The sequence below is a fragment of the Crocodylus siamensis genome, chromosome 1 (assembly GCF_052110815.1).
Source record: "Crocodylus siamensis isolate JL-2025a chromosome 1, ASM5211081v1, whole genome shotgun sequence".
NCBI lineage: Eukaryota > Metazoa > Chordata > Crocodylia > Crocodylidae > Crocodylus > Crocodylus siamensis.
The window spans coordinates 396,336,423-396,359,377 of record NC_143395.1 but is presented as its reverse complement, the minus strand read 5'-3'; the positions used below and the strand labels follow the sequence as shown (position 1 = coordinate 396,359,377).

The 22,955-nt window shown below is 43.5% G+C and overlaps 1 protein-coding gene across 3 annotated transcripts in view; it reads left to right on the top strand.

Moving 5' to 3' along the window:
* The window catches only part of CNTN5 (contactin 5), a 1,171,322-nt gene that overhangs the window by 660,000 nt on the left and 488,367 nt on the right, over positions 1-22,955 (top strand). For all 3 annotated transcript variants that reach the window (XM_090030265.1, XM_090030258.1, XM_090030254.1), the window contains one exon: positions 10,899-11,117. In XM_090030265.1, the coding sequence (XP_089886391.1) occupies positions 10,899-11,117 (219 nt within the window). The remainder of the gene's footprint in view (positions 1-10,898; positions 11,118-22,955) is intronic.

Genomic DNA, 22,955 nt, shown 5'->3' with positions numbered 1-22,955 from the left:
CAGTCACCTCCCTGCAGGGCCCCCCTTGGGCCTCAGGGGAGGCACACCTGGGCCAAGGGTTAGTGAGAAACTAGTTAGGGAGCTTCTGGAGGGACTGGACATATTCAAGTCAGCCGGTCCAGATGATCTCCACCCTAGAGTACTAAAGGAATTGGCTGAGGTCATTGCAGGACCCCTGACATGGCTTTATGAGCATTTGTGGTGCTCTGGTGTGGTGCCGGAGGACTGGAAGAGGTCCAGCATGGTTCCCATCTTCAAAATGGGGAGGAAGGAGGACCCGGGAAACTATAAGCCAGTTAGTCTTACCTCACTCCTAGGCAAGCTTTTTGAGAAAATTATTCTGGCACACATCCAGGAGGGGCCAGCAGGGGACTGCATGCTTAGGGGCAACCAACACGGGTTCATCAGTGGCAGGTCCTGTCAGACCAACCTGGTGGCCTTTTATGATCAGATCACAAAATCCTTAGATGCAGGGGTAGCAGTGGACATAGTCTTCCTGGACTTCCGGAAGGCTTTCGACACTGTCTCTCACCCCGTTCTCATTAAGAAACTGGGGGACTGTGGTGTCGACACCCACACAGTCACATGGGTCGCCAACTGGCTGGAGGGCCGCACCCAGAGGGTGGTAGCGGATGGGTCCTTCTCAACCTGGAAGGACGTGGGCAGTGGGGTCCCCCAGGGCTCGGTCCTTGGGCCCGCACTGTTCAACATCTTCATCAGTGATTTGGATGATGGGGTAAAAAGCACGCTGTTCAAATCTGCTGATGACACTAATATGTGGGGGAATGTGGGCATGCTAGAAGGAAGCAACAGACTACAATCGGACCTAGACAGGTTACAAGGGTGGGTGGATGAGAATAGGATGGGATTCAACACTGACAAGTGCAAAGTGATGCACCTGGGGAGGAACAACTGGCACCATACCTACAGGTTGGGGAACTCCCCTCTTGTCAACACGGAGGCGGAAAAGGATCTTGGAGTCATCATTGACTCCAAGACAAAGATGGGCCGGCAGTGTGGGGATGCAGTCAGGAAGGCCAACCACACCTTGTCATGCATCCACAGATGCATCTCAAGCAGGTCCAAGGAGGTGATCCTCCCCCTCTATGCGGCACTGGTCAGGCCGCAGCTGGAGTACTGCATCCAGTTCTGGGCACCACACTTCAAGAGGGATGTCGACAGCATGGAGAGGGTCCAGAGGAGGGCCACTCATATGATCAAGGGACAGCAGGGCAGGCCCTATGAGGAGAGGCTACGGGACCTGAACCTGTTCAGCCTCCAAAAGAGAAGGCTGAGGGGGGATCGATCTAGTGGCCTGTTATAAACTAGTCAGGGGGGACCAGCAGGCATTGGGGGAGTCACTGTTCCCCCGAGCACCGCCAGGAGTGACCAGGAATAACGGTCACAAGCTGGCAGAGGGCAGGTTTAGGTTAGATATCAGGAGGCGCAACTTCACAGTCAGGGCAGCTATGGTCTGGAACCAGCTTCCAAGAGAAGTGGTGCAGGCTCCTACCCTGGGGGTGTTTAAGAGGAGGTTAGATGAACACCTTGCTGGGGTCGTTTGACCCCAGTACTCTTTCCTGCCATGGCAGGGGTTCGGACTAGATGATCTGCTCAGGTCCCTTCCGACCCTAGAGACTATGAAACTATAAACGAGGTTTACCTGTATGAAAATATAAGATATGGGGCTTCTCCCCCCATGCTGATTGACAAAAAAATCCCTTGTCTTATAGCCGAGCAAATAATATTGAGGGGAGGAAAGAAATAAATTGATATCAACAGTCTGTTAAAATTAATTTATTAACACTGTTACTGGAAAAGATTCCATACTTACTTAGCTGATGGAAATCATAATGAAGACATTAAGAAATTATTGTGGGAGTTTGGAGCACAATTTAATTCATTTTAAAATTTATTTAAGATGAATTAAATTTTGTTGCAAGATGGCAAGAGGCCTTAATATATGTAATTACAGTTTTCAGTGCTCAGTAGAAACATGTGAAAGCTTTGCAGAACAATTCTTTGACAATTCTATCCTTTCTGGACTTGCTGTAGCCCAGAAGAGATGAGGACTTTCCTGGCAATCGGAATGAGATCGAGCTGGTGTGGAACTCCTCTACTTCAAATGTTCTTCCTGTCCTTTAAATGTCCTATGAAGGAAAAAACTCCCACTTAATCTCCAGACCTTTAAACTCCGGATTCTGACCTACTCTCTTGACTCATGGGGTGCAACCAGATGAGTACGTACTTATGTTTTGTGGTGGCTCAAAGCAGTAGTTAGGCAACAGTTTTTGACACCAGAGATCCTGTGTGAAAAAAAATGCTGCTGAAAAAAGCGCAGTGCAGAGTGTGCCTCCAGAAAAGAAGCGGGCTGGCCAAAGCCACATCCTGGCTGCTGGCCAGCCTCCAAGTGGCTGGCTTGGTACTGCTGCTGCCCTGGGAGGCCCCCAGCACTAGATAAGGCTACTGGGGCCAGTACAGATGCTGGCTCCAGCCTCCCCTGCCTCACCTGGGTCACTTTGCCATGCACCAGAGCAGCCATGCAGTGGTATGTGTGGGAACAAATATCAGTGGCACAAATCTGGAGCTAGTAGACGTGCTGGAGGGTAAGGCTGAGGATTCAGAGTGACCTAGACAAATTGGAGGATTGGGCCAAAAGAAATTTAATGAAGTTCAACAAGGGCAAGTGCAAAGTCCAGCACTTTGGGTAGAAATACCCCACTACTGGTATAGGCTTGGGACCAAATAGCTAAGCACCAACTCTGCAGAAAAGGGACTGGGAGTTACAGCGGGCAATAAGCTGAATATAAGCCAACAGTGTGCTATTGCTGCCAAGAAGGCAAACAGCATACCGGGCTGCATTAATAGGAGCGTTGTCATCAGATTGCGGGAAGGGATTCTTCCCCTCGATTCTGCACCTGGAGTACTGTGTCCAGTTTGGGGTCCTCCACTACAGAAAGGATGTAGACAAATTGGAGAGAGTCCAGTGGAGTGCAACAAAAATGGTTAGGCATATGACTGCTGAGGAGAGGCTGGGGGCTTATTTTAGTTTGCAGTAGAGAAGAATGAGGAGGGATTTGATAACAACCTTCAAGAACCTGAAGGCTGGTTCCAAAGAGGATGGAGCTGGATTGTTCTCAGTGGTGGCAGATGACAGAACAAGGAGCAACAGTCTCAAGGTGCAACAAGGGAAGTTTAGGTTAGATATTAAGAAAAACTTTCTCATTAGGAGGGTGGTGAATCACTGGAATTGTTAACCTAGAGAGAGTGTTTTTTTCAGTTGGTTTTGAGATAAATAACCCCAATTACTCCCAGAAAAGAAAACTGTCAAACACAAACCATTAATGAATTTGAGTTTATCAGTGGGCACATCTACATATTCATTAATGCACTTACTTTTGCTACTGCGCATTAAGTTTTGTACCTCTGTGTGCCTGTATATGGGCAGAGATGCTGCTCCAATGTGCTGTAATTTCAATGCATCAGAACAGACTCGATTAATCATATCTGTTGGTGTGTGGTAATTACCACATTCCTGCAGCCTGCAGCCCCCACATCTTGTGTATTGTTCCCGTGCTTCAAAATGGCAGAAAGGGTGCTTGAACTAAGGCTTGCCAGAAGAGCTTTAGTTCAAGCACCCCTGCTGCTGTTTTGAAGCACAGGGATACTGATTCATGAGACTCTGTGGTCCTTTAATTAAAGCAGCTTTTGGAGCTCTAACTCTGTCTCTGCCTGAAGCAGGGTGTTTTTGTACCCAAAAGCTTGCAAAGAACAATTTTTACAACTGTTTAATTGATCTAATAAAAGATATGGTGATGAAACATCACTCACTCCTGTTACAAATGCATGCACTCTCAGGCTGCAGACATGTCTTGATGTAGTCTCTGTTTGTTCCAGCAAGCCTCACATTCATCATTCTCCTGACTTCTGACCCAGCTTTGGCTTTTCCTGATTCTGATCTTGGATTTCTCCTAAAACTCAGCACCGCCTTTGCTTTCCATGGTTTGCCTAGCATCCTGCTTCAGCCTGGCTTCCTGAACCTTGATCTGGAAATCTCCCTGGAACTTGGCACTATTCTTTGACCCCTGGCTCCAGTCCTCAGCTTACATCTCAGACTATGCCTCTTGGACCTCCAGTCTCAGCTTCCCTGAAACTTGGTCCCACACTCCACCGACCCAGACCCCAACCTGATGCTCTGGTAACTTCTGTCCCCACACTGCTTACATAGTTGCTCCACAAGGCCCTATCCAGTGGGCCAGCCACCTACATCCCAGCCAAACCCTCTGAAACCTGGTCTCACACGTCAGCAGTGTAATAAAAGCCATATCAGAGAAACATTGGTTTGGTTTGGTTTGGTTTGGTTTGGTTTTTAAAAGGACTGGTGAAGAATACTTTGTAATTAAGCCACCACAACTGGCCAGTTGAGCAGTATGAATCTCTGGAGGGAAATGTTTTTGATTTGAAAATGGGTTTTGCTTTCAGGGAAGACCAGAATTCTGCTCTCTGTTGGCAACAAAAAGGACAGACTTACAGGCTTTAGGTAAACAAGGAAGAAAAAATTAAGTAAAATTTAACCATTTCTAAACATTCTTTACATGAAAGGCTTCAGTCAGATATTCATAGATATAGATATATATAGATACTTGTATATAAAAATATAGATAGATACAGATGTATAGATATAGATGGACATAATCTTCAGGAGGCCAATAAAGCCACTACAATTAAGCATAAAATTGTACAGTTAACATTTATCCTCACCAAAGAGAGCAATTACACTATGAAAGATGAAAAACCAGATTGCTATGTATGGCCATTAATAGAGATCTCATCTCCATGGCATAATGTGAATTTCTTGTTTGCGCATTGTCACAGACACAAAACCTTTCACGCCTCTTCCCCCACCCCATAGTTCTTTAGATCTGTGCCAGTAGACCTCATTTTTTTTTGTTTTGTTCTTTAAATGCTAGACTTGCCCCAGTGCTTGGCATTTCCCATGTAATTGCATTATACAATTCTTAATTGTTTTAGAGGTGTGTGAATATTTTGGGGGTAGAGGGGGAAGGGGTTTCCTTTTAAGGTGAGGTATTAAGATAGAAAAACATTCCTAAACTGATGAGGCCATACAGGACAAGTTCACTTTAGCAAGCTGTGTAGAAATACAGTTTCAATAAAAATAAATTGTCAAAACTACTTTGTAGTTCAGGGTTGTTGAATTCAATTTTGCAGAGTAGCTTCCTACATTGTACCATGGCAATATTGCTTTAAATTCTAGCATTTCAGAGGGATGTAAACATGCTGTAGAAGTCAGGAAAAAGTTGCATTTCACTTGGAGATGTCAGCTGTGCCTGTACCAACAAGTTTTGATTCAGGTTCTGATTTTCAAAGAGCCTGAATATTCACAATTCTAGCAGTAGTTAGTGAGAGTTTTGGGTGCTTATTATCTCCAGTTATGATCATTTATTAGGTAGCTAAACCTTGATTTTAGCCATCTGACTTCTGATATTTAGGTTCAGAAATTTTACACTTAGCATGTAACATGGAAGTTAGGAACTTAATATAGGAAGTAAGAAAGTTGATTAGCCATACAATAAAGAATGATTGTGACCATCAGGTAAAACTTCCCAGCCTTGAGATTTGATAGACTGTTCAGTAGTCTACCAAGGGAAGTGGGGGAAACATCATTTGAGTCTTTTAGAACTAGAATGGGCAGAGAACTGGGGAATACACTGTAAAAAAAATGTTCTATTCACATGGAAAATGGACTACACAGCTAAAGAGGTCTTTAGTCTTTTCAGTCCAATTCCTCTGATAGGAATAGCCATAGTTTAGCTCTGGATGCTATCAAATATCTCCTTTGATTTTTTAGATAGCTAATTAAGATGCATTAATGCAAGCCATGTTGTGATGGCTGTACCTCTGATAGACCCACATTTTTCTCAACAAAACCTGATCAGAAGCATTTTTTGTCTTCTAGTCATTGTATCTGGCAGTTGTTGATCTCAGTGGGGTTCAGTCAGAAATGCAGTAATTTTAAAACAGTTCAGAATATTCAATGTGGTTTATTTGGGTTGTATTCCACTAGGGAAACATGCTACATGCTTCCTATTTTTTTACTTGGCAAATGTAAATGGATGTGTTTTGTTCATTCACTTTTAATCATGTAACACTGTATGGATTTAAGACATTTTTAGTTAGAGAAAAGACAATGCATGGACAAATGAAAATCTGAGCTTTTACTCTAAAAGCATATCCATAGCCTCTCTTTTTTTAAAGCCACTTTGCTAGGTTGACCGTTCTAAAATAATTAGAAAAGGAGCATAACATAATTGTGATCCACATGACATGGTCCATGAGAACTGCTGCTATACAGCCCTTGTCAGTTCTTTCTCTGTAACTGCACGTTAAGGACAAAGATGATCAACTTCAGGGTTTTTATTTCTAGGGAGCTCTGACCAGGAGTGAGTTCTATTTCTATACTCTAAAGGAATAGACCTAAATTCTACTTCCATATTAAGGCATCCTTTGCTTAGCCTTTACTTTTCCATGTTAATGCAAATAGGCACAAGGAGGCATTCTACTATGTCTGGGAGCATCTACATGTGCAAATATTGCAAGGCAATAAACTCTGGAGTTTATTGCTGTTTGAACATGTGAGTGGGACTGCAGTATGTTGAGCCAAATTGAAGCAGCCCTGGCAGGCAGGGGACCCAGGGGGTCCCAGCTACTCTCCCTGGCTCACTGTGCTGGGGCACGAGGGCACTTCAGCATGGGGCTAGCTGGCAGGCAGCCCCTGCACTGAGGTACCTTCATGCCGCAGCCAGCCAGGGCAGCATCTACACATGCACTGCTGAGATGATTTTTTATTCCACTATATTTATAAGTATTATCCTGCTGCAGAGTAAATTTGTTTACTCTGGCCTAATTGGGGTGCATGTGGGTAGATGCCAAGACATTTACTACATGGCTCATTAGTCTACTGTACACTAAAAAGCTCATGTAGGTGCACCGTCTGTGTAGATATATCGTTTTCCTACTTTCCCAGTGGAGAGCTAGTGCACCCCTGCAAGCACAATTGGTTTTAGAATCAGATGGTTCTCCCATTCATTCAATGAGGAACCTGCGCTAAAAGGCATCTGCCTGATCAGAACTGTAATATTCATGACTTTAGAGTCATGTCCTATGTATTCTCAAGTGGTTGGGACCCCATTTCTTATGTTATAACAAAGTTCTCTATCCATGAAGCTTATGGATGACCATGACTTATAGCATCCTTCATCCCTTTTTTCTGTGAGAGCTGACTGCTGTGCTTCATTTTTCTAAGAGGACAATATTGTATTTATACCAGCCCCACTGGGAAAGAGTTTCAAGGGGATGGAGCACCAGGTGAAAAAATGGATCTTATTTTTCTCCCAATTGTGTTTATGCAGGTTTCTCCAATTACTTCATTTCAAATTTGAAGTTTGAAATTTCTCACACAACCATTTGTCTTAGTCCATTGTAATCAAAGTACATAGCTAATATGCCTTCTGTTTTCGAGGTCGATCTATTTCAGGGGATACAATAAGCCAGAAAGAAAAGTAAACCAGAACTTCCATTGATAGTGGTGGGACAGAATTTTCCCAAATAGCAACCCCCTTTTTCAAATTTCCTTGTGAAGATCTGTAGCATATGAAACTTCAGGGAGATTGATTTCTATTGGAGAAACTTAAGAGGTTTTAAAAACTTGTCCTAAAAAGGGCAGTTAGTTTCCACCTTAACTGTGAAATGAATGCTACTATTCCATAATCTTGGGAACCTGACACTGTTGCTTTAATTTCAAAAGAATTAATGACAGTAGACATTATAAAAAAGATGTATTTCAAGATAGCATTTGTTTAGTCTCCAGTTCCAGGTAGATGTTAAATTGTTCCATATCTCTATACCTTTTGGGACAGTGCAGATCTTGTTAAAATATGTTATGGTTTTATCAGGAAGCAATGAAAGATCTTCTGTTGTAAAGAAAACAACATTATGTTTCTATTAGTATTCCAGTGGCAATGTTAAAAAAAATTGTATATGCATTATTCTCATATTTCATCTTAATTTTTAACAACGTAGCATGGAGTATTTCTATTTTTTCCCACTTTATAAGTCAGGAAAGATAATGCTATAAATCAAGGTAATGATTATGTTAAGAAATAGATAGTTTGAGAGACCAAAATGAAAAACTACCTCAAGACTGAATTCTCCTGATGTGTGCTTTATACTGCCTTAGACCCTTGCATGTCAAAACTTGCATTTAAATCCCAATTTTAAGCAAGACACTTTCTCCACATAATCTATTTAAGCTGTTTACTAGTAAGATGGGTATTTTCAGATACAATTGATCTGCTTTTTCCAATCCTTAACTTCTAAAGCAAAGGTAGATAGACTGGATCTTTCAACATCTTATCATGGGTACCATGCATTGGAATTCAAAAAGAATATCAGAGTTCCTTGTCAGAAGCTGTATAAATATGAAATAAAATGCATACCTGGGCTCGATGAATGGCATGGGGCCGGTCTGTGGGCTAGAGGTTCAGTCTGTGGGCATGGGGCCACTCTGGGGTTCATTCACAGGCCAGAACTGACACATGCAGCCATTGCATTGGTTCAGGCCATGTGCCTAGTCCATGTGTGGGTCTAGTCTAGTGTGTAGAGCTGTGTCATCTGGCTTGTGGAGCTCTGCACAGGGCCAGAAACTTAGCAGAAGGAGCCATGGGGAGCCCACAAACTAGATGACACAGCTCTGTAAACTGTACTTTGATTACCCCTGGACTAGATGAGCCTCGACTTCTCTTCTAATCTTATGGTTCTAATACAACAATTATGATAAGTCATGCATAAGCTCTCTCTCCAAAGAGAGATCAAAAAGCTTCACAGTCGATAATGACAACTTTAGAGATTTTTAGTCATTCACCTCCCCCTAACCATTTTATTTATTTATTTGTTTGTTTTTGTAGCAGACAGTCTAAGCTTTTCATTTTTTCATTCTTGGTGCCACAAGACCTGGGTTCACAAGCGAGTCCTGTTTTAAATACATACTAGCATAAAGCTACCATAATAATGGCCTTTTGATACTAAAAGCTCCTCTTATCCAAGTGAACAAGTCATTACATCATTGAGGGATGATGAATAAAATAAATCACAGGGTTTATTTTAAAGTGATCTAGGGGCTTCTCAATTATCCAAGACTTCGGTGCTCCATTTGCAGTGTTTGGGAAGCTATTGATTTCAGTGGGAGTGCTATCTGCTGCAGAATGAGTTTCTAAGTATATTTTTATATTAGCATTTTTAATTAATTTATTTATTTCTGTTGTATTTGTCATTGTACAAGAAACAGATAAAAAGAGGCATTGATAGTGACCAAAGAAGTAACCTGAGGCATGCATGCTTGGTTCTTCTGAACTAAATCACTCAGGGTATTGTTATATGGTAATTTTGAGTGGCTTCTAAAGTTCTTCACCCCTGCATCGTCCACATATTAACAACTGAAACTGGTTTTAAACATTCATTATGCAGCTCAAAGTTACACTATTCCAGGGCAAGATTATTTCTGCTCTGGGTTACCCACCTCGTGTTACACTAAGGCGTGGCAGCTCTAGGCTTAGGGTGGCAGTGAGCAGGGTCTGTGGTGCTGGGGAGGCTGTGGGGAGAACAGTGGGCCTGATCCAGGCCCTTGGGAAAGAGGAAGTGGGTAGTGTGTTTATACTAAGGTGTAGCCACTCTGGGTGTAAACACACTACCCACTGCCCCCTCCCCAGGATCAGGCCCATTGCCCTCCCCCACACCCTCCCCAGCACCCCAGACTCATTTCACTGCCCCCTGACCCCCACTTCCACTATGTGTTTTGGGGAAGTAGGCAGGGTAGGGTTAAGTAGCCTGTCCTGCTGCTGCTCTCTGGGCAGGGCTCAGCTCATAGAAGAGCAGAAAACCTGAAGCAGTGGCAGTGCTGGGCAAGCAGGTTAAGCCTTCCCTGCCTGCTCCTCTGGGATAGACAGAATTGCTTGTATATACACAGCCACAAGTAATCAGGGCAAAGGGGTTTGGGGTGGGAGGTGGAGAGGACAGGACCCTGAAGAGGAGTGGGGGAGCCTGGAATGGGGGGCGGGGGGGCAGGAGGGGGGAGGGATTCTTACCTTTCGGTCTACCAGGCTCCTACTGGCCTGAACTGTGACTGCTTTACACTCGAACTAGCAATAACACTGAGCAACATTTGTGCAGCTCAGTGTAGCATGTAACAAAGTCCTTAATTTGTAAAGTAATCTACAGTGAGGAAGGCCTTTCACCTGGGTCGGTGTTTCTGGGCTTTATGTGAGAAGTGAGCATTTAGCGGACAGATAAATGAAAATGAAATATAGTGTCTTGGCATCCTGGGATGGTTATTTGACTCCCATTAATGAAATAGATGAGTAGGTCACAGAGTCTAGACCTGATGACTGAACTGAGAAGGACATCACAGTTAGCTATTTAATAAACACCTCAAAAAACGTCTGCTGTCTCACACCCTTGTAGGTGGAATTTCCTATTTTATAGTTTTATATTGTCGCCCATCTGTATATTATATGATCATCTTCCAAGTAAAATCAATAGCAACAACAAGTTCTCTGTGAACTTGCTGGAGTCTTTGGCACTTGTCCCTTTTCAGGTCAAAACTCTGCATGAGCCAAGATTTTTGGTTGTGTTTCTTGTTTGCTTGCTATGTTTCCTGTTATTTAGATGTTAGTGATATTCTGTTTTTTCCTCCTAGATTTGCACTGCATGGTTAAAACATTATATGGGGGGGGAAGTTGCTTTTTGATGCTTCTTTTTTTTTCTTCTTCTTCTTTTTTTTTTTTTACTTAGCTTCTACTCAGACTTCAATGCTTCTTTTACAGACTATTCAGAAGCCGTTCCAGGCCTCCCTACTTCATATGCTGCTATCCTAAGAATTAGAGCTGGTGGTTCATCTTCAGCCTCATTTAGTTCTAAGAGCCGACCACGGTCAAGCAGCCCTTCATTAGGAAGCATATCTTCACCAAGCTGGAGAGGAGCAGCACAACAGTACCACCCACCAACAAACCTCTATCACTTCTCAGAGGCCTTTAGACATGATGGTAAGTCTGGTTTTCCCTTTCAAACTGTGAAGGGAATATGCATTTTTCATGGGCACCGATATTTTTCAAACCAATAAAATTTTATTCATTTGTTTCAGTATCTCTCTTTGGCACAGCTGGATTTTAGGAAACAACTGCAGTAAGAAAGAAATTCTTTCCTTTTAGTTTGCCCAGATTAACCTGAAAGCCAGCATTGTAAACACTCTCCTGCAATTCCCTAAATGTATCTATTTATTTATTTATTTCATTACAGTCTTTACAACCTAAGTGTGGGAAGCCAGAGTGGATTGAAATTGCACTACAATCCAATTTGATCTACTCAGACTAATGCTGTATATTTGAAAGGCAATGTAGGGACATTTCAATTCATCTTTTCTACTATATTTTTCAATTGTTCTGGTATATTTTGAAGTTACTTCCACATGATAGCTGTGTGGATTAATGTTACATAACACTTTTTATCCAGATAGTTTTTCCGCAAATCAATTATATTCACACACGCACGCACACGCACACACACAGCATAAGGTTGTGTCATTATTTTGAGATGCAGAAATTCTCAGTGGTAAATATTTCTCTTTTTCAGATCACATTTTAAAGGATGAGCCTCAACAAAAACACAATTGTGTTTATAACGATTATGTATTTTCCTCCAAAATTTCCTCATCCTTGCAAAAAAAAGAAAGAAAGACAAAGAAAAAAGAATGACCAAAACAATTAAAACCAGAACAGAGCAAGTTAATGCCATTAATACAGTGTAACAATACTCTTATCAGAATTATTCTCTAGTTCAGGAAAGTCACTTTTATTCAACAAAACATCTTAGCATGTGTTTAAGAGCTGCAAACTAATCGTAAGTGGTTTTGTAATTCAAAATATTACATTATGTGCTTAAAAGTCTTCCCAAATTGGGCCTAAAGTTCCTTTCTAGGAATCCAGATAAATAGAATAATACAAACTGTTGAATTCTGGCCTTAATGAAGTGTGTTTTGTTTTCTTCACTTGAATGTGCTGTGTAGTATTCTTTATAAAAAGTGAATTCACAAGACTCAAGCACTTTCTGTGTACCCAACTCTGCTCATTACCCCCTAATCTGTATGCATGTATAGGGAGGATTTGAGAACAATCAAAATAGAGGACTGAGGAATCCCACTGCACTGACTTTAGCTGTAATGTGTTGGCCTCTCAAAGAATGCATATTTAGGATTGAAGCAGCTGATTGCTAGAAGGTGAAAAAAGGGAGACCTTATGAATTAAATAAATTGGAATTATAAAGTATCTGATGTTTGGGGCTAACTACAGATAGTTGAAAAGACTGAAGCTGATTGAGTCAACCTTCACAGGTTATTTTAAGCTGTGTAGATAGAACTGATAAGCAAGTGATCAGACATTCATTCATGATTCTGAAAATGCAGACACGTGCCTACAGTGGCCTAGACCAGAAGCCAGAGGTGCTAGAGCACACCTTCCTGCTTGGCTGGGGCAGACAGCTTGAGCCAAAGATATTCCTCCCACCCTGCAAGGGAGGGTTTGTGGGGGAGGTGCAAAGAATCCTGGGATGCTGGGGGACTATAAGTTAACTTGAATCTGGAAGAGGTCTGGGGCAGATGTTCAATAAACGAATTTAACGTAAATTAATAATTAAGTCTGATACTATATCCATCCAGGCAATATCTTAAACCATTTTTGGTTATTATGAAAGTGGTTTATGTGCACTGAACTTCTGTCATGTTACAGATTTGAACCAGTTTCTGATCACTTATGCCGGTTTATGTGTAATTTCTGGCCCTAGCCTGAGTGACACTAATGACTCCCAAGAATCTGGGGTTCATGCAAAGAAGTTTAATGATAGCTATGCTTAGGTTCCTTTAGCAATCATTGTGATTTTGGTCTACTCCGATGGTTTTGTTTGTGCAACACCTAATGCAGACATGAAGGAGTGTAAGACCTTTATGTGTTGTCCATTTTCAACATCATGGTATTATTGGGATGCTATAGGGTTTTGAAAGAGGATGCCTGCAAAGTTCACAGGAACAAGCAGAAACATGACATTAATACTTTACTTTGCCTGCATTTATGTGCATTTCTGTACAACCTAGTATGCTATGGATCCTGATTTTGATTGGGTAATTAATGTGCTATAATGTTGCTATCCTCTGTCAATGAAGTTGATTTGCAAATATATATATGTATTTGCGTTATAGTATATAGCATGTCCAATTGACAAACTATTTGAGTTATAAGTCATTTAGGCCCAGATACACCAAAAGATTTAGGAACAAAATCCAGATTGTTAAACTGGCTGCATAAATGGGATAGGAAGAGAATTTGTGGGCATCTAATCAGAACACTCCATCAGCCTCCACATCAGCATCCCTGTGTTTCAAAATAGCATCAGGCACACTTTAACTAAAGCTCACTGAACAAGTTTTAGTTAAAGTGCCTCCACCATCATTTTGAAGTATGGGACACTGAAAACATGAGATGTTGTGGGCATTTTAATTAGATTGGATCCTGGGAGCTGCTCTAATTAAAACGCCCACCCCTCAACCCCATAGCACATGTAAAGATACCCACCTGTAAGCCTGAAAAAAGCAATCCAAATCAATCACATTGCAGTGGCAACAAAAACCTTTAAGTGCCTAAATTAATTTGGTGCCTACATTTTGGACCACAAAATGGACTTAAACTTCATAACTTATGTAGAAGTGTCCCAGTCTGAGCAGCTAGATACGGGTTTCCTGCATAAATATTGCTGTAGCCCTAAATGCATGTAAGGCTGTGCCTAACCTTCATCAGAAGTTCACAATCCAGGAGGCATATATGTCTAATACATGCAAACAGCATTTTGGCAATTTGGCACAAGAAGCCGCAGTCTCAGCCATGTTTTTTGAAAACCACAGCCATAAGTGATACTGCCTGTGTTTTACATCAGTGGGGACCAATCTTTTTTGGTAGGCAAATCACAAATTAGCCCTGCCCCCCCTCCAAGTGTCACTCCAAACCCATTCTGCCCAATCTGCTGCTCTGCTTCCTTCCCTATGCCCCCGATCTATCTGTTGCTCTGCTTTCTGTTCCCTGCCTTATCAGCTACTGTGCTGTTTGCCCCCTCCCTGATCTGCCACTTGCCACATATACAGATTGCCAGTGCCACTTACATATCTGCAGCATGGGATTGCCATGGCCACCCTTCTTTTACGTAATAATCTAGTAGTTAGAAAGCTCCCCTTTGAAAGTTAGACCTTTCTTGGGAGAGTGGATTCAGACCTACATCTCCTATGTCCCAGGGAAGTGCCCTAAAACCATGTTTCCCTACCTTTTCCATCCCACTGTGCACTTACATAAATAAAAAATATTGTGGCACACTGCTCCCTCCCCTTGCCCACAACAAACAGTATGGCTGCTGCTGCCACCCACCACCCCGTGCTCCCATGGCTCTGCAGAGCAGTGAGGGGGTGGCACGCAGCACTGACTGGAGCCATGCCCTGCCAGGAGCCATACCCCACAAGAGCATTATGAACAGAGTGTTCATTTATTAATATATTAGTGACTTTATTAGTAACTTTCCCAAAATTCCATGGCACACCTGTTCATGTCTGACAGCACACCAGTGTGCCACAGTGCACCAGTTGTGAAACGCTGCCCTAAAGTATAGAGTAGGTGGGGTTAGGGCAACTCTGTTGTTGAAGCTGGGTTATTAGAAAGGCAGGAAAAATGAAGGAAGGAAGGCTGCTTCCTAACTTCAACTTGTGCACCCCAAACCCTTGGTTACAGAGTGAAGCCCTCTTTTGTCTGTTGTCCTTCTGGATCAAGACTCTTGCATTCTCAGGCGCACAGTGGCACAGCTTCAAAACGAGAGGTGCAGGGTGTTTTCATTTAGAACAATGTATAGCCTGATGGTTGAGGCATCCTCCAGAAGATGAGAAATGTGGAAGTGCACAAAGCCTAGATTTTTCATTCCCTGGAAAATGCTCTAACCAGTAGTCTGTTATATAAAAGGTGGCCATCACCAACACTACCATCACCACTCCTTTAAAAGCTCTGCACAGGTAGGTGCATACTCTTGGAAGAGGTCTCCATGCTCTATATCCTGAATGGATATAGATTCATTATGTGTAGCATTTAGTCAGGCACTAGGGCTGTGCAAAACAGCATCATTTCATTTCAACTTCTGTTTCAGTGTTTCAAAGGGACGCTATTTTGTTTTGTTCTTTCATTTCATTTTGAAGCACTGTTCTATTTTGTTTAGTTGAGACTGTTTCGCTGTTTCAACACATGTTGATTTTTTGTCCATAGGTTATAATGGGGAACCATGAAAATGCCTATAACTTTGTCATGTCATGCCTAATTTAAATGAATTTTCAGAGATGAAATTCTGAGGGCATGAAACCTGCCAAGTTTCAGGGAGATAGGTGCAGAGGTTTCTGGGAAACTGCACCTCAAATTGTTAAAAGCAAAACTCATGTTACTTGCTGGCATCAGCACCCTCCTGTCATCCTACACACAGTTCTGGAGGCCTGTGCCCCTGGGAGAGCTGTGGGGCTGTGCCAGACTCCTCCCAGGAGTGCGGGCTCCCAGAAATGTGCATGGGATGACAGGAGGCTGCCACTGCCACCTGGGACCAGTGCTGGGCTTAGTCCACACCCAGCACCCAGAAGACTGCTGGTGCTGATGGCCCCAAATAATAGCAGCAGCCTCCTGTCATCCCGTGTCCATATGTGGGGCCCACACCCCTGGAAAGAGTCTGGCAGTGCTGGGAGGGCAGGCTGAGCTCTGCAGGGCTGGTGGAGCTGCTCAGAGTGCTGCCCAGGCTCTCCCCACCTCCCACCACCAGGCTGCACTCTGAGTGGCTCCTCCAACCCCATGGAGCTCAGCTCGGTGGCAGGAGAGCCAGTGGCAGAGCTGCTCAGAGCTCAGCTCTGGTGAGCACAGCCTGATGGAAGGATGCTCTGCAGCCCCATGGAGCTGAGCCTGGTGGTGTGAGGCGGGGGGAGAGCCCCTGGCCACGGCTGTGTTCAGAGCCACGGCTGCACTCTGAGTGGATCTGCCACTGGCTCTCTGCCACCTCTAGCCACCAGGTTCAGGTCTGTGTGATTGCAGAGCCTCCATCCATGGAGCTGTGCTTGCCGGGGCTGTGCTCCGAGTGGCTCAGCCACTGGGTCTACCACTGCTTCCCACCACCGAGCTGAGGTCCATGGGGCTGGTGGAGTGACTTGGAACACAGCCCTGTTTCGAAGCACAGCCCTGGTGAGCACATCCTGGTGGCTAGAAGCTCTACAGCCCCATGGAGCTGAACCTGGCAGTAGGAGGTGGCAGAAAGCCAGTGCTGGAGCCACTCAGAGCACAGCCCTGGCTCCAAGCATAGCCCTGGCCAGTGGCTCTCCCCTACCTCCTGCCACCAGATTCAGCTCTGTGCAGCTGACGAAGACTCTCGGAGTGCAGCCTGGTGGCAGGAGGTGGGGAGAGCCAGGGCTGTGCTCTGAGTGGCTCCACCAGGCCCATGGAGCTCAGCCTGGTGGTGGGAGGCAGTGGGAGAGCCCATCTGGAGCCACTCCAGGTGTAGCCCTGGCCCTAAGTGCAGCCCTGGCCAGTGGCTCTCCCCCACCTCCCACTAACAGGCACGGCTCTGTGGGGCTGCAGAGCCTCCAGCTGCCAAGCTGAGCTCACCAGGGCTGTGCTTGGAACCAGGGCTCCACTCCAAGAGGCTGTGCCAGCCTCATGGAGCTCAGCCTGGTGGTGGGTGTTGGTGGGAGAGCCAGAGCCACTCAGAGTTTGCAACATATCAAAACAGCTTCAAAACAAAACACCCATCAAAATTTCATACAGTCCTATCAGGCACCTTACCCCTGTGTTCAGTATTTTTAATGCCTAATTTTATGGAACTCCCAATTAATTTAGAGAACTCCCAGTGCATTTCTGATGGGAGATTCTTTGGAGATTTCTTTGGAGATTCCTACCTCTCCCTATTGAATATATAAGCATTTGGTTCTAGGTTTTGTGTGAAATAAAAGGCATAAATATTGCAACACCTGAGTCCTTTTGTGGATCTGGCTCCTGGTTCACAGTTGTATTGTTGAGGAGTTCGTGACCCCTTGCGGAGCTATTCCCAAAGACACAGAGTCGCTGTCTGTCTCAAAATTTATTCAGCATGCTGGGCACCCTGAGCGAACTCAGAGGTCCCGAATAAAACTGTTAGAGACATTTTATAGTTTACAGACAAGATGCGCGCGCAGGTGGGACTTTTCCACTGTGAAAGAAAATAAGATATCAGGTCAGTTTGAGAGACCCTTAATTGGTTCAAACTGGTTTTTGGCTACGTGCTTGTTTTTGAAACGCTAACTAATCCTTGATTGCTTCAGACTTTAAGACGACTAAGGTTTAGTCATTCCAGAGTCTTATCAGGCTGTGTTCGTGAAATTCTGAGTCTTGCTTTGTAGTTGATTTCTACAGTATTATCTATGATCTTGTTAGAAAATTTCTACAGTATCACCTTGTTCCTAAGTTTGGCTGATTTCTGTAATGTATAAAAACCCTTTTATTTAGGATCCCATATTTACTTGAATCTAGGGTAAGATTTTTTCCCCCTGATCAGCATGAGGAAAAGGCTCTGTAGAAAGCAAAGTGGGGGGTAGGAAGCTGCTGCAGCTCTGACTCTGGCCCTGAGCCCAAGCTGGGGCCAGAGTCAGACCCACAACAGCAACCTGTCCTCCCCTCCATTTGCCCTCTGCAGCTTCTGCCTCCTCCCCACAAAGCTGCCAGACACAACATAGCTCAGCTTGGGCTGGATTCCCAGACAAACTCCACCCCCTGTCTGGCCACTGCCACTGCTGTGCTATGCTTTCTGACCTAGGAAGGAATACGGCTAATGCAGTTTGACATTAAGGGGAGGAGTGAGGGGTGAAGGAGCAGAGACTGTGGGCATTGCGGGGGAGGGCCAGAGGCTGTGGGGATCTGGGTGTGGAGGGTACAGGTGGTGGGTAGAGCAGGAAGACTGCAGGGGGAAGAAGTGGTGGGGAGGAGGCAAAGGGCAAAAGGCCCAATTGACCCGCCCCCCTTGTCCCCAAAGCCACTGTTTTACATATTATATGTAATTAGATTTCATGTAATGTAACTATGTAATCTAATTATTGTGTGGTCATTTTAAATTCAGGGTAGTCTTAGATTTGTATAAGTGTGTGTGTGTGTGTATTCATTCTTGATATTCACAAAACAAATAATTACAAATAATTTCTCTGCCTGGTGGCCACTGTGTTTTTACCTTCAAGAGATATTTGTATGTAATCGAATTTTAAAATGAAGAGTATATTAATTTTGTTTCCACAAACCTTCAGTTATAAGTAAAAGAGGTAAGTGATAGTATTTCATTATCTTTAATTAGCTAGAGCCCACTCAAATGAGGAGCTGATACAATACACTTTGCTTTATGTAATGATGAGGGACCTGCTGCAAATTATAAACATGAGTGAGAAGATGCTTTAACAGAGAACTAGATGCTTTGTGTTATTACAATAGAGGCCTTGTGTAATTCAAATGTGTAATGTACAGTAGGCATTCAGGAATCAGGTGCATCTGCAGAAAAGACAAAATATTTTTATTAGCTACCCAAGCATACAAATTCTCCTGTGACTTCTGGTTGCATAAATTTCCCCATAGAAGCTTGGCATTGCTCCTACTTCAGTTATTCCCATACTAACTTTATACCATTTAATTTGCATAATCACTTCCATACCAGCATCTTGATACCTAGGGGTAAGAGAACAATGCTTTTCATCACTATTGAACTTAGTCTATGTGAAATTACTTAACTTTAGCATGCAGTTAAGAGCATATTATTCTTCAGCTAGTTGATATCAACAAGCTGTCAAAGTATAATGTCATGATTAAAAGAAATCTGTATAGCAAACGTGCACCATTCACATTACAATTCTTTCAGCACTGTAGCACTATAACTAGATACTGTGAAATGTATTTATTTCTTTCACTACTTTGGGGGGTGTCACAGTAAATATAAGTAAATTTGCTGTAAATTAAGACTGTTCCTAATATAGTTCTATCATTGGCTTCTTAGAGAAAGGCACAGTTCTATCATTGCTTCCAAATGATAGAATCATAGAATAGTAATACTGGAAGGGACCTGTAAGATCATCATGCCCAGTCCCCTGCCATGGGCAGGAGGTACGAGCTCAAACGAGCTCAGTGAGGTGCTTGTCCAGCCTCCTCTTTAACACCTCCAGGGATGATGACTGCACCACCTCTGCTGGAAGTGTGTTCCAGATTCTAGATACCTTACAGAAAAGAAGTTTTTCCTTATGTCCAGCCTAAATTTTTCCACAACTAGCTTGTGCCCATTGGACCTTCTCCTCCCAAGGGTTGCCTTTCTGAAGACTTGCTCCCCTAGATTTTGGTGTTCGCCCCTGACATACTTGTAGGCAGCTATCAAGTCACCTCTCAGTCTTCTCTTACTCTGACTGAACAAACTCAGTTCCCAGAGTCTCTTCTCAAAGGGTCTATCCTCCAGGCCACTGATCATACAGGTGGCCCTTCTCTCTACCCTTTCAAGCTTATTCACATCCTCCTTAAAGTGCAGTGCCCAGAACTGGACACAGTACTCCAGCTGTGGTCTCACCAACACTGAATAAAGAGGGAGAACCACCTCTCTGGATCTATTGGCAATGCATCAGGTGATGCAGACTAGAGTTCTATTCACCCTGCTGGCAACTTCATCACGTTGATGGCTCATATTCATCCTCTGGTCAATTGTAACCCCCAGGTTGCTTTCAGATGCAGTATCAGCCAGGGGACCACCACTCATCATATAGTTATGAGGGTTCTTTCTACCCAAATGGAGGACCCAACACTTGTCCCTATTGAACCTTATCTGATTGTGTTGAGCCCATAAGACCAGCCTGTCAAGGTCATTCTGAATCCTTACCCTGCCCTCAGACATGCCCACATTTCCCAATGGCTTGGTGTCATCCACAATCTTAATCATTGTGCTTTTCAATCCCTCATCCAAGTCATTGATAAAGATGTTAAGGAGCCAGGTCCAAGCACTGATCCCTGGGGAACACCACTGGAGATGGAAGCCATCCCATTATTTACAGCTCACTGGGATCGGCTTCTGAGCCAGTTGCCAACCCACTTCACTGTAGACTGGCCTAGGCCAGTTCCCTCCAACCTAATTGAGAGAATGGATGGTGGAATAAATAGGGAGAACTTGTACAATGAATTTAATGACCTTATAAAGCCATAGAGGATGTTTAGATCTGCCTATCTGTGTGTGTGTGGTTGGGGGAGGTGGATGTTTTGGGTATTTTATTTTGTTTTGTTTTATTTTTGTATGGAGTGGTAGAATACTGGTATTTTAAAAGCTTAGGCTGCCTATAGTCAGATTGCTAAAAAGATAAATGGTTGTGGTTTTGGAGATATAAACAAATGAAAATGTGAGGACAGAATTTTTGCCCTTGTATTATGTTAATTTTGCAGTCCTTCACAGGGGGAATATGCCAATATAATTTTGTGTTGCATTAACAGAAACATTGTATGCAAGACACATGGGGTAATAATGCCACTCTGCTTTGTGCTTATAAGACATCAGCTAGAGGACTGTGTCCAGTTTTGGGTACTATGTAAAGTTGACTGTTAATTTAGAATACAACTCCCAGAAACCCCCAGGGGCTGAGGGGCAAGGGAAAAAGGAAGAGGAAGTTTGAGGCCTGGAGGAAGGGGAAAAGAGCAGTTTGCATGTGAAGCCTGGCCAGCCCTACACAGAAGAGAGCAGAACAATTGTAGAATGAAAAGAAACAGTGAAAGGATAAGGGCCAAAGTAAATGTGATACTGAGCACCAAATAAAGCTGATTTATGTCTACAAAAATTATTTGTTCCCTTTGTAAAACCAAATACTATTTTCCAACTTGAGTATAACCTCTTATTTCTTAAAGCATTGTATTAGTTAAAGAATGCTGGTATGTGTAAATTGAAGCAACTTGCCTGTGGATGTTAATATTAATAATATTAATAATACTGAAAGCCAGGGCAGTGGGATCAAGTTCATCTTCATTTTAGGCACAGGCTTTTAAGATCCTCCTTTTACGTGCTGAGAATCATTAAAGAGGAGCTAAGTAGTGATTCCTGCTTTTAGATTACTTAGCATATTGTGTTAGGGAGAAATTCCTGTAACTTTTCTCAAAGACCTGCTAGAAATTGGCCTCTAAAAGGGACAATCCTATACCTCCCATATGGGACAGCAACTGAAATAGCTGTATTTGAGAGAATACAGTCTTTGCCAAAGAGTAGAAGAGTGAAGCAGGCAAGGCCTTGCTTGGTTCCATCTCCGTGAAAATATTGTACCCAATGCCCTTCCTCCATGTCAGGGCACCAGGCAGGAAAGGACTCTCCCTTTCCCTCTAGCCCTCCACTTCTTTTGGGGGTTGAGAATGTGAGAAACAAATGAATTAGAGTCCCTCCAACTACATTCCTGACTGAGCACATGGCCCTAGTAGCTCAGTTCCTCTCACGAACCCAGTTAAAGCCTGAAACATGCTAATATAGTTAAACTGTGCCAGAGCACTAATGTAGAAAGCTATATGATATTACTTCTGCATGTTATAAAATTTGTTATACTTTTCCTTTACAAAATGGAAAATTGAATTTCACAAAGAACAATTTATATTTTATAGGATCCAAATTCAAACACACAAAAATTAGAAAACATCAGAATTTGTATTGTTTCCGTGCAGTGTTTATGCCAGGGGTGGGCAGTTACTTTGGCCACTTATCGAGCTTTTGTGAGCAGTCAAGGGCCACAAGGGTACACCTCTTCTCACACTGTTAAGCCTGCATCCCTTGACAGGTCCCATGCCCTGTAACCACCACCTTGGAACCAAAAGTCCTGCCCCAAACCCGTGACCTTTGCTACTAGAAATCCCTCCCCTTGACTCAGAAGTGCTCGTTTTGGAAGGGAGATATCCAGTCTTGGACCCCAAAGTCTCACCCTATCATATGATCCAAGATACAAGAAGGCCTGCCCACCCAACACCAAACCACACCCCACTCACCCGCATGTTGGTACCAGAATCCCCTCCCCCATCATATGACCCATAACATCAGAAGACCCAGTCATCAGACCCCAAAACCCGCTCCCCCCGCTACTATGTTGGCTGCCATGTTGGCCACCATGTTGGTTCCAGAGTCCCTTGCCTCATCACATGAACCCTGGCATCAGAAGGTCCACCCACTTACTGGGATACACTGTCCCTCCAGAGGGCCCACCCTCATGCTGCATGGCCCTCCCCTGGAGCCCCAGAAATTCTGCCCCCTGGGCCATGAGACACAAGGATGACCCCTCTAACAACCAACCCTATCGTCCTCAACCAACTGGGGGAGGTTTCAGGGGCATCAAACGTCCCTGAGAATGGTGCCAAAGCAGTTCAAGTGAAAGGGCCTCACTTATAAAGTCTTTCAGAAGATATCATGTTAACAAATGATCGATAAAAACAAATTATTTGCTAAAACTCAGACATCTACTCTAACATATTTTAATTTTATTTAAAAAATAATTTTGTCTTGACTTATGTATTTTCAAGTAGTGTTTATATAGATGACTGCATAATAGCTCAAAATAAAAGGTTGTCTGTGGCTATGAAGCCTGGGCATAGGGAGCAAGCATTGCTTCATGGCACTACAGTGCTTGCTTCCCTGTCCACCTGGAGCCTTCACGTCCATGCATAATCCTGAACAATCATAGACATCATCATCAGACATCAGCACTAGAAGGGACCTCGGGAGATCATCGAGTTCAGCCCCCTGCCCAAAGGGCAGGAAGTCAGCTGGGGTCA